We start from the raw sequence: 16,761 nt of genomic DNA, 5'->3' as shown, positions 1-16,761 counted from the left end.
ATATGAAATCTTCAATCTATTCCACTGCTGCCCAGGAAAGTAGAATTACTGGCTTCAATGTACTCCACTGCAACCTCAGGGAGGTAAAATCTGCCATTTTTGATCTGCCCCACTACTGCTTAGGGAGACGATCTGAAATCTTCAATCTATTCCGCTGCTGCCGAGGGAAGTAGAATTACTGGCTTCAATGTACTCCGCTGTAACCATAGGGAGGTAAAATCTGCCATCTTTGATCTGCTCTACTACTGCTTAGGGAGACAAGATCTGTAATCTTCAATCTATTCCACTGCTGCCCAGGGAAGTAGAATTACTGGCTTCAATGTACTCCACTGTAACCACAGGGAGGTAAAATCTGCCATTTTTTATTTGCTCCACTACTGCTTAGGGAGACAAGGTCTGAAATCTTCAATCTATTCCACTGCTGTCCAGGGAAGTAGAATTACTGGCTTCAATATACTCCACTGTAACCACGAGGAGGTAAAATCCGCCATCTTCGATCTGCTCCGCTGTATATGCAGGAAGGCAAGATCTAAAACCTTCAATCTATTCCACTGCTGCCCAGGGAAGTAGAATTACTGGCTTCAATGTACTCCACTGTAACCACAGGGAGGTAAAATCTGCCATTTTTTATTTGCTCCACTACTGCTTAGGGAGACAAGATCTGAAATCTTCAATCTATTCCACTGCTGTCCAAGGAAGTAGAATTACTGGCTTCAATGTACTCCACTGTAACCACAAGGAGGTAAAATCTGCCATCTTCGATCTGCTTCGCTATCTATGCAGGAAGGCAAAATCTAAAATCTTCACTGATCTGTTCTCTAGGGAACATGACCTGTATAATGAACCTAATTATGCTTAATGATTAGGATGACATGATCAAAATGAATCAAATGCTCCTAACTAGACAGGTGTGAATGGTGTTTGCATGAATGCAGAATTTTATTTTATATTTTTCCAAGAATGATCCTTCTTAGGTTATCATTGCTCAAAGTTTATTAAGTTTCATCGCTAATGTGCTATAGCGCCTTCTTGCTCGGCTGGCGTCTTCAAAGAGACAGTTGACCAAATTGCCCCCCACTGTAAACCTCCAAGTTTGATCCATTGGGATGTAAAATTTGTACCATCTTTTCCCGTTGTAACCCAAGAGTAAAAGATTTGGCCTTTTCTTAATCCTCTGTTATCACAGTTCAATGATACAGTATGTGAAACTTTTTGGTCTCTTACACCATTCCCAGGGTGTTGTACCAAATGCTCATGCATAAATGAAAAAATCTTCTTCAATAACAACTTCTTCTTATTATTCGGTGATAATTGCTTGCTTGTTCATTGAAGCTTTCTCACCAACACGACATCTTGCCATTTTGTTCAATCAATACTTTAGACAAGAAAATTCAAAGGGATAGTCTTAGTTTAGACTTTTTTTATTGGATTTCCCACCCTTAAACCTGGTACGTTCTAAATAATAGTCCTGTTTGAGGTTCCTATATTATTTAGAAGCTTCTAGAGTAATATGCAAAACTCCTCTTGTGAAAGTTTTATTAGTCTATTAATCATTATTCTAATGCCACATACTTGCAAAAATATCATGGATAAGAATAGAGTTGGCTCTGAGCATAGCTTGAAATGAATAAATTATCAAGGATAATAAAGATGGATAACAAAGAAATTGATTTAGGAATGCGTATCTTGGCAATGAATGAAGTGTTCCAAGAATAGCAAAAATGGTATAAGGATTAGGTGCCCCAGACATCGCAGCTTGAACTTCTCTGTACAAACTTTCTGAAAACCATTCTGAGCTTAACATGTGTTTAGAAGATCTATAGTACTTTGTCGATGCCCCAAGATGTCGCTTACCCTTTCCTATTGATTCAGGTATAGCAGAACCACTGTATGCCCCGCTCTGATCAGTATTTGAGTTGCTCTGAAAATTTCAAACGCCATTTTGGTTAACATTTGAGCCGCCCTTTTTGGGTTTTCAACTCAAATCCCCTTTGGTCTAAGGCGCCCTTTGCGGGTTTTCACCTTAGCCTCTCCATTTTCTTTTTTCATTTTTCATTTTCATCTTTTCATTTTTCACATCACTTTTTTTTTTACTCAAACTTCCCTTTGCGAGTTTTTACCTTGGTCCTCTCCTTCTCTAAGCGGAGAATTTCCTGACTGAATCTGAGTTTACAGGACTTTACAGGTTTATCATCCATCTCGCTCAAAATTAAAGCTCCTTTGGAAAAAAAACCTTCTCTATAATAATAAGGTTCTTCCCAATTTGGCATCCGTTTCCCTCCATAATATTTTTTGTAGATGGAGGATCTTCAACATTTGGTCACCCTCGTGGAATTCTCTAGGATGAACCTTTTGTTATAGGCTTGCATCATTTATTTCTTGGTACATCTGACCATGATGAATAGTTTCTAGCCTTTTTCCTTCTATCAAGTTCAATTGATCACCTTGCGATTGGATCTGTTCTGCTTCATCCAACTTGCTCAGCCAATATCCGGAGAGAAAGAATTTCAACTTCAATAGAAAAAATGTGATAAACTGAAAAGAATGGCATTGCCCCGTTAGAGTTTTCATTACACCATTCATGATATTCGCCTTGAACATACTACGAATTTCTGATATCGGGCAGTTGTTTAAATTGCAATGACAGTGCTTAACCTGGGCAATCCTGATATGACCATGCGTAGACATCTTTGAATTCTTGAAGTAACTCAATAACGTCTTGTTTTGTTTCTTCGGTCATGCATGCTCCATCAAGGTCACAGTCTCTATTGTCTCATTTGTTTCTCTTATTGCTTTACCATCCTCAACAAGTCAGGAGAGAAGCTACAATTTATGACATCTTCAAAGTCATGAGATCCCTCTAAACACATGTCTCACTCAAAAGGAAATTTTGAGTCTGTAGCAGCGTCACTCATGTCATTGATATTTGGGGACTCATAGTGGGTACCAAAAAGAATATACAAAAGAATGTATGATGAATGAATGAATGGTTTAGCAAAAAAAATCCAAAAGAATAAAAAAAATCGTAAAGAATGAAAGAACATTTGCTCAAAGATGATTGCAATAATGTATTTCATTAAAATAAAAATGTTCAGACGTGAGCCTATTTCACAAAGAAATCCTTATTGCTTCTAGGCTGAAAGCAACAAGTGTGTTCTGAACATTACTCTAACAGACTCTAAATACTTCAGGGGTTTCCTCTGCAGTCCCATTATTTAGAACACCTCTAAGGCGAATATCTAACAAGGACCCTTTTAATTGTGTCCGCATATATGGCATCGATGTGCAAATTTCTCACCACTTCTTCATACATTGCAGTCCCTTCATCCTCAAACATGATTGGGTAGCGGATTTCCTGCGCTAGACGAGTCATCAAGCTTGACAACACCCATGTTGATAAGTTTTTCAACTAGCTTTTTGAACGTAATGCAACTCTCAATTGAATGCCCTGTAATTCCTACATGTTAGTCACATTGTGCGTTCGCATCATACCACTTGGGATACAGGGGTTGTGGGGGTTTTATGTAGGAAGGAGAAACAACGTGTGCATCGAATAAGCTTTGGTACAGCTTCTTATACGACATCGGAATTGGCGTGAACTGGAGCTTCTCAGTACCTGGTTTCACTCCAGATTCCTATCTCAATGAACTTTGTTGACTAGCAACCCCCTTTCCTGGATGACTTACAGCAACTGATTTAGAATAACCTGTGTTGTTTACCTCAATTTCTCTTCTCCTTAAGGCTGACCGCTTGTTACTCTCTTCCGCATCAATCTTCCCACTCCTGATGGCATTCTCAATCATCTCGCCATTCATGACTATGTCAGGAAAGCTTTTTGTGGCACTTCCTAGCATATGTGTAATGAACGGTGCCTTCAAGGTGTTAATGAACAACATGGTCATTTCTTTTTCCAGAAGCGGTGGCTGAACTTGGACTGCAACCTTCCTCTATATCTGCGCGTACTGCCTAAAGCTTTCGTTCGGCTTCTTCTCCATGTTTTGAAGGGTGATTCTATCAGGAGCCATGTCTGTCACATGACTATATTGTTTCATGAATGCTTGCACCAAGTCCCTCCATGAACCAATCGTGGCACGACTCAACTGATTGTACCATTTGGACGCTGCCCCAGCAAGGCTGTCTTGGAAACAATGTATCAAGAGCTGGTCATTGTTAACATATCCTGCCATTCGTCTACAGAACATGGTGATATGAGCCTCTGGGCAAGTTGTCCCATTGTATTTCTCGAATTCTGGCATCTTAAATTTATGAGGGAGTACCAAATCCGACGCTAAACTCAGCTCTTTGGCGTCAATGCCTCGATAACTCTCAGTGACCTCCATCGCCTCGAACTTTTCCTCGAGCCACTTACACCTTTCCTCTAACTATTTCGGTAACTCCTCCTTCATTCTTTCCTTCTCAACCAATTCATCAAAGTCAGGAATGGCAGAGTTAATTGGATTATTTTTGGGATTAAATCCCGGTCCAGCTTGAAAGCTCGAAACACCAGCTCGAAATTGTTGCGGCATGATGGTGACAGTAGATTTACGCGGGTATTCAGCTTGAGTTCGCATATGTGAAGAGGTGAAACCTGGAGGATAGAGAGGTTCATCATCATTTCCCTCATCAACATTTGCTATGGGGCCCTTTCTTTTATCACTTCCCTTAGTTATCAGTTGAGTTAACTTTGCCACTATATCTTCTTCAGATTCTCGTATCTTCTCAGACATCTCTTGTTTCATCTTGTCTAACCGCTCCTGCATTTGTAGCTGAAGCCAGTCTTGCATCTTCTTCTGGTAGTGTTCGAGCTTTTCTAATCTCTGGTCCATATCTTTTGTCTTTGCTCGAGTGACGTATCGGTGTCGGGTTGGTTGGTTGGTTTCCAGGTTAACTGAGCAATAATTTTAATTAATTAGGATCAATTAAAGGTTTTTAATGCATATGATGCGATGCATGAGATGAATGCATAAAGAGACGTTAATTCTGATTCAATTCCATTTAGAAAACTTTAGTAGAGGACAAATTTCTTTACATAAAGCGGATATATATACGGCTTTGCCCTCATACTCCAAGCAAAGACATCTACTTCTTCTTCATCCGGATGTTAAGATAAACCTCGTGAACTTCCAAAGGATGTCACTGCTAGCTCCTTCTGCTTGATTTTGGTCGCAATCCGTTGTCTGCCTATCCTCGCAATGCTCATTAGCTTCTTTAAGAAATTTGGAATGTTGAAAGCTCTTAGACAATCATCTTGAATCCTCGGGCCTCGAAGTAAAGTCACGAATTCTTCCATCGCCCTTCTTGTATTTCTTGGAATAATTTAGGCTGCCGTACTATTTTCCATTTTATCAAGAAACCTGTTTTCTTATGATAAGCTTTCTAAATTAGTAATCAAACTTGAATCAACATCTCTTTTCTAAAATGCAAATGCAATGCAATCATAACCAAAACAAAAGAAAACGGGTTAGTATCGGGTATAAACATTAAATCCAATACAATCAAGAAATAATAAAAACTCCTAGTCAGGTATCTACTAAGGTTTAGAGTAATTCTACCTAGGATAAGTTCCTAAGGTTCACTATATGCGGTTTAGTTTCTAGAGTAAGGGTACCCGAACCAGCAGATTCCTCGATCCTCACCCATTATAGGCTCATATGGATCGAGTTCAGTTCAGGGGGACACATTTCCCTATGGCTGTAGGGAGATGAAAATCTCACGAAGACATAGGTACGGATGTATCCCGGAAGCGGTCCACTACCCTGCACGGAGGTGAAAACCTCACGAAGGACTAGTTTCTCACTCCCACCTAAGGGTAAAATGCAAAATGCAAATGCAAAGTTACCAACATACCATGATGAAAAGTCAATGAGTGCGAAGGGAACTCCTGAATTTTTAAAAAAATTTATTTTCGACACAAAGACAAACATAATCAGTTTATGGCTTGACTCTCTAAGGTCCCCAGCGGAGTCGCCAAGCTGTCGAAACCGTTTTTTTGAAAACAAAAATTTTGGTTGTCGACTTAAAAAAAACAAAAACTGGAGTCGCCACCGATCCTTTATTAAGGTGTGATCGGCTCACCTTAAAAATGATTTTGGTCCACGAAATTTGAGAGAATGAGTCCGGGAGTCAGTTACGCATGAGGAAGGATTAGCACCCTCGTAACGCCCAAAATCGGTACCAAATTGATTCTTTAATGCCTTGGTGTCGAAAATTTGAAAAGATTTTAAAAGGAAACTTTTTATTTCGTGAATGAATCAAAATAATAAGACATTCTTATTTCAAAGAAATAAAACACCACACCCAGTGAGTTAGGGCACAATGTTTTTAAATCTTCAAAATACCCGAATATTGCCTTTTGCTTTTGAAAATTCTTATTTCGAGAAGTCAAAATATCAGGACCAGTAAGTTAGGACCCAACATTTTGAACTCCCAAGAATAAGCTTTTATTTAAAATTTGCGAATTTAATGCAAAATGAATACTTAGCGTTCTAAATTCATCGAAGAATAATCGCAATCCAGTAAGTTAGGATACGGTTTTTTCTCGAGAATCATAAATGCCAAATATTTGAAAATTTATAAAAGACGATGATTTAATCACTTTTGTCAAGACCAAAATATATTTTCTTTAGAAATGTGGTCAATATTAATGCATGGCATGAAACCATCACTTCAATTTAAACTACATATGTATATACATGTCTAAAAAAAAAGAAAAAAATTTGAAACAAAAATATAAGAGTGTATATATATAGAGATTAAGAAATAAAATAGAAATAAAACATGTGAAAAATATATAACATACGCATACTATAAAAATATACCTATATATATATTAAAAAAACTATGCGTATGCACTATATATAAAAATACATATAATATTAATGATGGTAATAAATAATATAACAATAATAATAAATAATGGGAGAAAAAAAATTAAAGAAAAAACAACCAATCGCAAAAAAAAGGACCAAATAGTTAAAAATTAAAATAACTAGAAATAAATGAAATTTAGGCAAACTAATGGGCCAAATCGCGACACGCGAGTTACATGGAGGGCCAAATCGGAAATAATCCACCTCTCCAAAACGGTGTGCATTGATATGGGCTAAAATGAACAACGGCAGAAATATGTGGGCCAAATTAAAAATAAACAAAAACTGATTCGAAAGCGATTTAAAAAATTGAAGGACCGAACGCGAAAATAGACCATCTAAGGTCAGGACGCGCGGACCCTGCCTGCGGGTCGGGTCAAAGCGCGGATCCTGCCCCTAAAACGGCGCCGTTTTGTTTTTATTATAAAAGGCCAAAATTTTCACCAAAATTCATTTTTTTTCCCTTTTTTAAAAGCAATAACAGAGAAACTCTCTGCTAGGGTTTCTTTTCCATGCCGCCGCCGCCACCGCTCAAGCCATTCCACGGCCTCCGACGACGCCCCGACCTCCGATCGCGACGGAGGTGGACCGATTCGACGGTTTCGGCTAAAGGCAAGCCTTTTCCTCTCTTTTCTTTGTTGTTTTAAGTAAACTAAAACGAAAATAAAAGGAAAAATAATATAGATATATACAAAAAGAAACGATGAACAAAGTAGAAAACCTTCGAAAAATAAATTTTCTCTGTATTTCTTTTCTATTTCTCGTATATCTCCGTCCTCTTTTACACCAAAATCCCCCATATTTACAGATTTTCCTCGACTTATATAGCCGAAAAAATAAAGAAAAAATCAAAGAAATAACACAACTTTGTATTTCCGTTATTCTCTCCTTTTTTGCGTTTTTCTCTTTCGTTTACTTGTTCTTTGCGTCTGTTTTGCCGTTTGTTGCGCAGATTCAGCCAACTGGGGATGTACGTGGGACACGTACGTGCGCAAAGGGTGGTGGTGCAGGGCTGATGTGCGGCGGCTAGGGTTGAAGGTTGTATGCTGCTAGGGTTGCTGCTGGAATTTAGTTAGTGGGCTGTTTAGTTTGGGTTAGGTGTTGGGCCATTCTAGGTTTAGTTGGGCCCGGGCATTATTGGGTTTGTACAAATTTTACCTAGCAAGGTTTGGTTTTTTAGCTAAAGATTGCTTCATGATCTGCCACCAATTTGAGGGCCCCAAGGTACTGAAGATGATATTCACCCTTTTATGGACACGCGTTGCTTTCAATCGGCCCAGTTTCGGCTTCGTTAGAGGGCACCAATTTGATTAGAAGTGGTTACATGGACACAACCATGATGGAAGCCTAGCAATACTCTTCAAGGGCCAATGGCTATTTGATTTATAGGTTAGATATGTTGAAATCGAGATTGGGATATGTAATGGTAGAGATTTATTCTATACAAATGTCTACGCTGCTAAATTTCATTTATCAATTCTGTTTATTGTAAATATAAATTCAAATTTGAGTATAATTTTTTTCGTATAGTATATGAAATTAGACCAAATTTGTTTTAGCTCTATCAATTAATTCATGTCATTGGATGATTTGAGAAATGGGAAATTTAAAATGCTCGGGGATGAAAATGGAAAAATATCTACAATATCTAGGCTGAATCAGATGTAATTTGAAAGATTTTGTGCGTTCATGGAATAGGTTTCCAAAAATTGAAGATACAATGCAAGAAATTGAATTTCAATTTATTTGTGGAAACATATCAATTGGTGGAACCATGATAAAGTTTTAAGGTTCAAATTGATATTTAAGGGTTTTTTTATCCAATTAGGTACTTGAACTTGGCTTCATAATTCAAATTGGTTCAAATAAGTCATTCATTGTAAATATTAATTTGGACCAAAAAAAAAGCTTTAAGTTAAAAAAACTAAATTCAAGTATTTAATTTAGGTACCAATTTAAAACTTAGAAGGAAGTTTAAGTTGGGTGGCAGTCAATGGCTCATCAGTTATCTAATTAAGGAATCATTGAGCAGTCTAATGGCAATACTGCCACGAAAAGATGAAGATAGTTGGTAAAAACTCTTAGAAAGGAAATAATATTGGACTTGAAAAAAAGAAGTGATTTAGTGGGCTAGATCCCACCCAATTGAAAACCTAATCCAAATAAGCAGCCCACACAATAAAAACGTTAATGATCTCTCAACCACCATTCCAGCAACAAGAAATTCCTCCCTCCACAAATTTCATCAAATAAAATTGGGGTCAAAACAAATCGACCATTTTTTGTTTCTTGGAAAGTTTCCAGTTTCCCACCCTCTGTATCCCTACAATGACCACCTTACCTTCACAAAACCTGCAATCGGTGCGACCTCTATGTTTTTCTTCACTCAATTCTCTTAAATTTGGATCTCAAACTCCTTCATTGAAATTCCCCATTCTTCTCCTATAAAATTAAAACCAGCCAAGCTTTTCACAAGCAATAATGGCACCGACAACTCTGGGGTCGTGGGAAAAGCCTCTGCCTCTGAATTCAGTGCAGATATAGGTGACGTCCTTGGGGATGTTACCATTTTCACTGCTGCTGATCAGCCTGTCTTTCTCAAAGACCTTTGGGACCAAAACCAAGTAAATTTTACTCCTTTCTTATTGCTAAAAACTTGCTCCGATCTTAGCCTTTTACTAATTTCTTCTCTTCACCCCCAACAGGGAATTGCAGTTGTTGCACTTCTACGCCATTTCGGATGCCCTTGTTGGTACTCACTCCACTGGGAGTTTATTTATTTATTTATTTATTTATTTATTTATTGTGTGTGTAAATTTATATGATTCATTGCTAAACAAGTTATGTTCTTTGATTCATTATTAGCTGGGAACTTGCTTTAGGATTGGAAGAAGCAAAAGCAAGATTTGAATCGGCTGGAGTTAAACTGATTGCAATCGGCGTTGGTACACCTAACAAAGCACGTTTGCTTGCAGAACGGGTACCATTGATACCAAATTTATTATTATTATAATTATTGTTGTTAACAAATTTCTTAAGTTGGCTCACTGAAATTGATTCAGCTACCATTTCCAATGGATTGCCTTTACGCTGATCCAAACCGGGAGGTAATATCACAGTGTTAATGGATCCATATTTTCCCTTTACTTGGTTTTTTAACATTCTCCTTCTCAGGCATATGATATTTTGGGCCTATATTATGGCTTTGGTCGTACGTTTTTCAACCCAGCAAGTGTACATCTCTTTTCCATTCTCTGCAGTATTTTGTTCTCGATTTTTCAGATTTCAGTAATTTTGGACACAAACATCTATTACATTGATGGAGTGTAAAAATAAATCAAACACATGCTTGTCAATCATACACTGTCTATGTCGTGCAGACTAAAGTGTTTTCAAGATTTGAGTCCCTGCAAGAAGCTGTAAAAAACTATACAATTGAGGCCACCCCTGACGAAACAAGTAGTGTACTGCAAGAGGTAAGCCTAATTTCATTTTAGCTTGTATAAGCCTAAATTCAATGTTATAATATAAGTTTTCCTCTTTGGTACTATCAGGGAGGGATGTTTGTGTTCAAAGGTAAACAACTGTTATATGCTCATAAAGATGAAGGAACAGGTGACCATGCACCTTTAGATCAAGTGTTTGATATATGTTGCAAAGTTCCAGCATAATGATAAAGTTAAAATACATCTACTTGTATAGAATTTGAGATTTAGTCCCTGTATTTTAAAATTTTAAAATTTAATCCTCCTACTCTTTTAATTTAAAATCCTTAATCCATTCATTATCATCATTGGTAATTTTTATCTACTTATTATAGACTGATATAATAAATATATTAGATTGATTTGAAAATGTATAGACATGATATTACAATTATATTGATAAATTCAACTTATTTATTGTTAAATTATTAATTATACAAAAAAAATTAAGAAAGTGTATAAAACTAATTTAAAAATATAATAGTGTATAAAGATCATTTGCCTATTCACATGGAGGAAATCAAAAGTATAAATAGGGGGATTAAAGGGTATATATAAAAATTGAAAGTAAATAAATTGTTAGGAAAAAAACTTATAAAGTTTATTTTATTTAATTTTAGAAAATATATTTTAATATAAAAATATTCTTTTTTTAATATTAAGAACAATATTTCAAGGACCTTACAAGGTATATTAAATTTTGAACAAGATGATTTCTTTTTGCTATTTAAATTTGGATTATCCAACAATATTGAAAATATTAGATACAATATTATATTGCAAAAGCTATATAAATTAATTTTTAAATACCTTGCAAATATAAAATTTTAATATGAATTATGATTTTAATGTTGAAAAAACTTTAGTCTAACTAAAATAATTAAAATAGACATAAATTTATTTCATAATACAAAAGAAAAATTAAAAAAATACATTAAAAAGTGTCACATGTTGAGTTTATATAAGATACCTTTAAGAATTATGTTAGTGGTTGAATTCATCAAATCATCAATTTAACAATAATCAAATAAAATTTTAAAAATTATAATCGATTGAATCATCTGTTTTTTTTTCTTGGTTTTCGATTTTTTACCATTTCACAGTGGTTTGCTTTATTTCTAATTATATATTACATATTAAATTGATTAGACCACCAATTCTTAATTCAATTGATCCAACTGATCGGCATGATCCAATTGTGACAATACTAGATACCTTAATCATTTAAAAAATTTTATTTCCTTTATCCTTTGAACATATAATAAAAATGAATAAAATAAATTATATGGGTTACTCAGGGTTAGACCTGCTCATGGCCAGGCCAATCGGCCCAACCCGAAGGCTCGCTCAAAAAGTGAGAGGGTTTGGGCAAAAAAATAACACTCATTTTAAAAACGAGCCCGGCCTCCGATAAGACATTTTTGGCCTGAGCTCGGCCTGAATTCACTAAATGACAAAAAAAAATCTGTTATTTTTTATTATTTTAATGATATTTTCTTGTTGTTTTCTCCCTATTTTGCTACCATTTCACTATTATATTGCTACTATTTTGTTGTTATTGTTTGGATATTGTATAACACTTATTTTATTGTTAATTTTGTTATTATTTTAGAGACATTTTCTTATTAAGTTGCATCTATCTTAGTATTATTTAAGTATATATTTTTTAAATTTTATTTTTAATTTATTCAGAAATATTTATTTTAATGTTTTTAGTATTTTTGATGTATTATATATATTTAAAAATTATGTAAAAAATAATATAATATAAAAAATTAATATGAACAGGCCGGGTCGGGATCGGGTTTTAGTATTTTATCCGGGCCAGGTTTGGGCCCATTTTTTAGGCCAGGCCGGGTCCATGCCTAGCAAACGGGTCTAAATTTTTACTTGGGTCTAGCACGGCCCATTATCACCTCTACTAATGGATAATGTTGGCATTGTTATTATTGAGAAATGTTTTTGAATAAGTGTTTTTGGAAAGTGCTATGGGAAAGTGTCGTGGAAATGTGTGGCTTGTTGACATTGTTGTTAGAATTTGTAGCAGAAAGTTAAAATGTCTATTTTATACATGACGTTGAAAATTAAAAATAAATTATTTAGCTAATATTTAAATAATTTAATATTGTCATAATAACATTTTAAAGGGCAAATTACACATAAAGCCCTATTTTTTTAAAATTTATCGAAATGGACCCGATATTTTATTATTAACCGGAATGGGTCATTTTCCCCGAAATTGCGTCCACGCCAGTGCGATGTCAGGGGATGTGTCAGCAAATCGCGTCCACGTCAGTGCGATTACTTACGTGGCAACAAATCGCGTCCATGTAAGCGCGATTTGCTGACGTGGAAGCAAATCGCGCTTACGTGGACGCGATTTGCACCGCACGTGAACAGTACCCACCGGTCAAAAAATTGACCGTTTATGTTTTTTAGCTTGGAAAACTTTGAAGGGCCATAACTTTTCGCTCGGTTGTCCGATTGAGACGATTTTTTTTATTTCAAATAACTTTTCGAGATCTACGCGTTGACAAACAGTTGAAGGCGGTTTGCCGCAGTTTTTGTCAAAAAAGATCCTTTTTTACCTCTAAATTTTGATTTTTTTGGTTTAAAATTGAATTTTGAAACATTCAAATCATTATTTTCCTTATTTATTTGAAGTAAACACCGGATTTTTTTTTACAGAATTGTTGTATTATTTTTTCTGATTTGACACGTGTATGGAATAGGTCCGATAAATCATTAAAACGTAAGTAATATAATTAAGATAATAATAGTTTTTTTTATAATATGTCAATTAATTAGTTTAGCTTAGTTAGTTAAGATGCTTGTTTTTTTCCCTTCGTACCTTGGTTCAAATCTTGTTGGTAATAATTTTGAATCTTTTTTGTACTTGTTGCATTTATTTTTTTAATCAATTAACTCTTCAATATTACATTAATATATATTATTAGTACAATAGTATAGACGGATTGACAATTTGAGCTACAATATTATGAATATTAACTACAATACATAATTTGAGCTACATATTACAGTAATACATATTGGGGCAAAATACCAAAAAAAGCCCTATTTTTTAAAAATTTATCGAAATGGGCCCGGTATTTTATTATTTACCGGAATGAGCCATTTTCCCTGAAATCACGTCCACTTCAGCGCGATGTGTCAGCAAATCGCGTCATCGTAGGCGCGATTTGTGTCCACGTAAGCAAAGCGTTCTGACGTGGACACGATTTGCTGACACGTCCCCTGACATCGCGCTGACGTGGACACAATTTCGGGGAAAATGGTCCATTCCGGTAAATAATAAAATACCGGGCCCATTTCGGTAAATTTTAAAAAAATAGGACTTTTTTTGGGGGCAAAATACCAAAAAAGCCCTATTTTTTTAAAAATTTACCGAAATGGGCCCGGTATTTTATTATTTACCGAAATGGGTCATTTTCCCTGAAATCGCGACCACGTCAGCGCGATGTCAGGGAACGTGTCAGCAAATCGCGTCCACGTCAGCGCGATTTGCTTACGTGGACACAAATCGCGCCTACGAGGACACGATTTGCTGACACGTCCCCTGACATCGCGCTGGTGTGGACGTGATTTTGGGGAAAATGGCCCATTTCGGTAAATAATAAAATATTGAGCCTATTTCGGTAAATTTTAAAAAAATAGGGCTTTTATGTGTAATTTGCCCTTTTTTTTGGTATTTTGCCCCTAATAATACATATTAATGTATTACTGTAATATGTAACTCAAATTATGTATTGTAGTTAATATTCAAAATATTGTAGCTCAAATTGTCAATCCGTCTACACTATTGTACTAATAATATATATTAATGTAACATTGAAGAATTAATTGATTAAAAAAATAAATGCAACAAGTACAAAAAAGATTCAAAATTATTACCAACAAGATTTGAACCAAGGTACTAAGGGAAAAAAGCAAGCATCTTAACCAGCTAAGCTAAACTAATTAACTGACATATTATAAAAATACTGTTATTATCTTAATTATATTACTTACGTTCTAATGATTTATCGAACCTATTCCATACACGTGTCAAATCAGAAAAAATAATACAACAATTCTGTAAAAAAAATCTGGTGTTTACTTCAAATAAATAAGGAAAATAATGATTTGAATGTTTCAAAATTCAATTTTAAACCGAAAAAAATCAAAATTTAGAGGCAAAAAAGGATCTTTTTCGACGAAAACTGCGGCAAACCGCCTTCGGCTGTTTGTCAGCGCGTAGATCTCGAAAAGTTATTCGAAATAAAAAAAAATCGTCTCAATCGGACAACCGAGCCAAAAGTTATGGCCTTTCAAAGTTTTCCAAGCTAAAAAACATAAACTGTTCATGAATTATTGCTTCCACGTCAGCAAATCGCGCTTACGTGGACGCGATTTGTTGCCATGTAAGTAATCACGCTGACGTGGACGTGATTTGCTGACACATCCCCTGACATCACGCTGACGTGGACGCGATTTCGGAAAAATAGCCCATTCCGGTAAATAATAAAATACCGGGCCCATTTCGGTAAATTTTAAAAAAATAGGGCTTTTTTTTTATATTTTGCCCCATTTTAAATACATTTTAATAATTAATAAATTATTTATAAATATAATGATACATAAAATATTTTAAAATTTTAAATATAATAATTAATAATATTTAAATAATTTAATATAATGATACACAAAGTAGAAATTAGTCCATATTTTTAAACACATTTTAAATTTTAATAAAAGTTCCTTCAATACCCAAAAGTCAAAAGGATCAAAATCCCAATTTTTTGATTTGGGTAAAAAAGTAGCTTTCCACCGTGCTTCACTTTTGAGATTGAAAATCACTTTTTCACCTCAAAATAGCAATGCTTGATGGGAGTGAAATTTAGTATACCAAATCATGAATTAAAAAATAAAATAATAAATTTTGGGAAGAAAGCATAATTTTATTTTAATATTTTTATAGTACTATAATCTATACTATTATTAAAGCACTTAACGAGTTGGTGTCATGAGTCAACCGAACACCAATTTAGTTAGACAAATTATGGAAATATATTTTTGTAATTAAATTAAGTTATATTATTTGAGGGTATTTTAATCTTTTTTATTAAAAAACATGCATAAAATGATATTTGAACCTATGTTAACTAGATTAGTACAATTTTAAATTTATCACTTAACCAAAGCTTCATTTTAATTCTTTTATACATTTTTATTTTAATATGCACATTTTATTACTTCTATCAATCGAAATTTCGTTTCACTTACAATTTAATCTAATTTTTTATTTCAATATCGTACACATTTCATGTGTTATAATTAATTAGTTTCAAACCATATAATTCATTGTTTATTGTATGTTACTTTTAATCACACATATGTTCTAAATATGTGTATTCCACATGCATATGTGTGATAGAATTTCTAGTATTAATAATTTCTTTCAAAAAAAATTGTAAGAAATTATAGGGACAGTCCAAGTCTCCTAGCGAGCGCCTTAGAATCGTGTGTGTATATCTCTCTCTAGATATTGTATAACTATTGTGTATGCATCTATTGTAACAACTCTGTACAGTGGTATCGGAGAGTACAATTTCAGGTTTTGTTTTAATGAACCAAGTCTGTAAATAATTAATAAAAATATTTACAGAGTTATTTTATAAATGAAATTGAATCAAGGATAAGTAATTTAGCTGATTTGAGCATTTAATCTAGTCCAATGGTTAAATTATAAAATTAAATTGTTATAAATTTTAATTTGAAAATAGTTAAAGGGACTAAAATTGCTAATAGCCCAAAAGTTTAAAAAGGTAGCAAAACATGCCAAATATATGGCTAAAAAATGTGGCTCTTATATTACTAACAAAGCTAACAATACTATTTCTTAGGCCTCTTTGACTGAGTATTCTACTTTAGATAAATCTGTTAATATTTTTTTATTTATTCAAATAGGTTGTTACTTATTTAAATAGGTTGTTAAGCTTTACTAGATAAGTCAGGATCACATTTGTAATCTGTATATATATTCCGCACTCTATCAAATGTATAGATAAGCTCTTCACTCCATTCAATTACTTATCTCTTTATGGTAATTAGAGCCTCTCAAACTCACACGAGTTAATTTTTTTTCCCTTTTCTTCTTTCCCACTCTCTCCTACTCTGAAACAATGGCAGTCACGGTTGTTAACTCCGACAACACTACTCCCTCAGCCAATACAGTTATCCAATTCAATCCTGCGTCCCAGCTGCCGATCAAATTAATCGGTAGCCAAAATTACTCCACATGGAAAGCTCAAGTCTCCATGTTGATGCACGGCCACAACATCTTTGGCCACTTTGATGGCTCTTTATCCGCCCCACCACCAACGATCACAACCGACAACCACAATGTC

At 34.6% G+C, this 16,761-nt stretch overlaps 2 protein-coding genes across 2 annotated transcripts; one reads left to right on the top strand and one right to left on the bottom strand.

The window, feature by feature from the left end:
* Positions 1-3,088: 3,088 nt before the first annotated feature.
* On the bottom strand, positions 3,089-5,683 carry LOC121224090 (uncharacterized). Its single transcript, XM_041106616.1, has 2 exons — positions 5,030-5,683; positions 3,089-4,888 (listed from the first exon to the last, which is right to left on the bottom strand). The coding sequence occupies exon 2, from the start codon at positions 4,824-4,826 to the stop codon at positions 4,383-4,385; it is 444 nt and encodes a 147-aa protein (XP_040962550.1). The 5' UTR covers positions 4,827-4,888; positions 5,030-5,683; the 3' UTR covers positions 3,089-4,382.
* Positions 5,684-9,274: 3,591 nt separating this feature from the next.
* On the top strand, positions 9,275-10,631 carry LOC107945342 (prostamide/prostaglandin F synthase; the record flags this gene model as incomplete). The annotated part of the gene is made up of 7 exons (XM_041107972.1): positions 9,275-9,493; positions 9,575-9,621; positions 9,735-9,849; positions 9,932-9,976; positions 10,044-10,103; positions 10,250-10,345; positions 10,424-10,631. Coding segments are annotated over 7 exons (699 nt in total), but the record flags the coding sequence as incomplete, so codon positions are not given.
* Positions 10,632-16,761: the final 6,130 nt, after the last annotated feature.

Source organism: Gossypium hirsutum, chromosome D12, assembly GCF_007990345.1.
Source record: "Gossypium hirsutum isolate 1008001.06 chromosome D12, Gossypium_hirsutum_v2.1, whole genome shotgun sequence".
NCBI lineage: Eukaryota > Viridiplantae > Streptophyta > Magnoliopsida > Malvales > Malvaceae > Gossypium > Gossypium hirsutum.
The sequence above is the reverse complement of the archived record's forward strand: the minus strand, read 5'-3'. Positions and strand labels throughout refer to the sequence as shown.

What these genes read in the sequence shown, in the direction of transcription:
- LOC121224090 (XM_041106616.1), bottom strand. Translation starts at nt 4,826, where the DNA reads ATGGACCAGAGATTAGAAAAGCTCGAACACTACCAGAAGAAGATGCAA.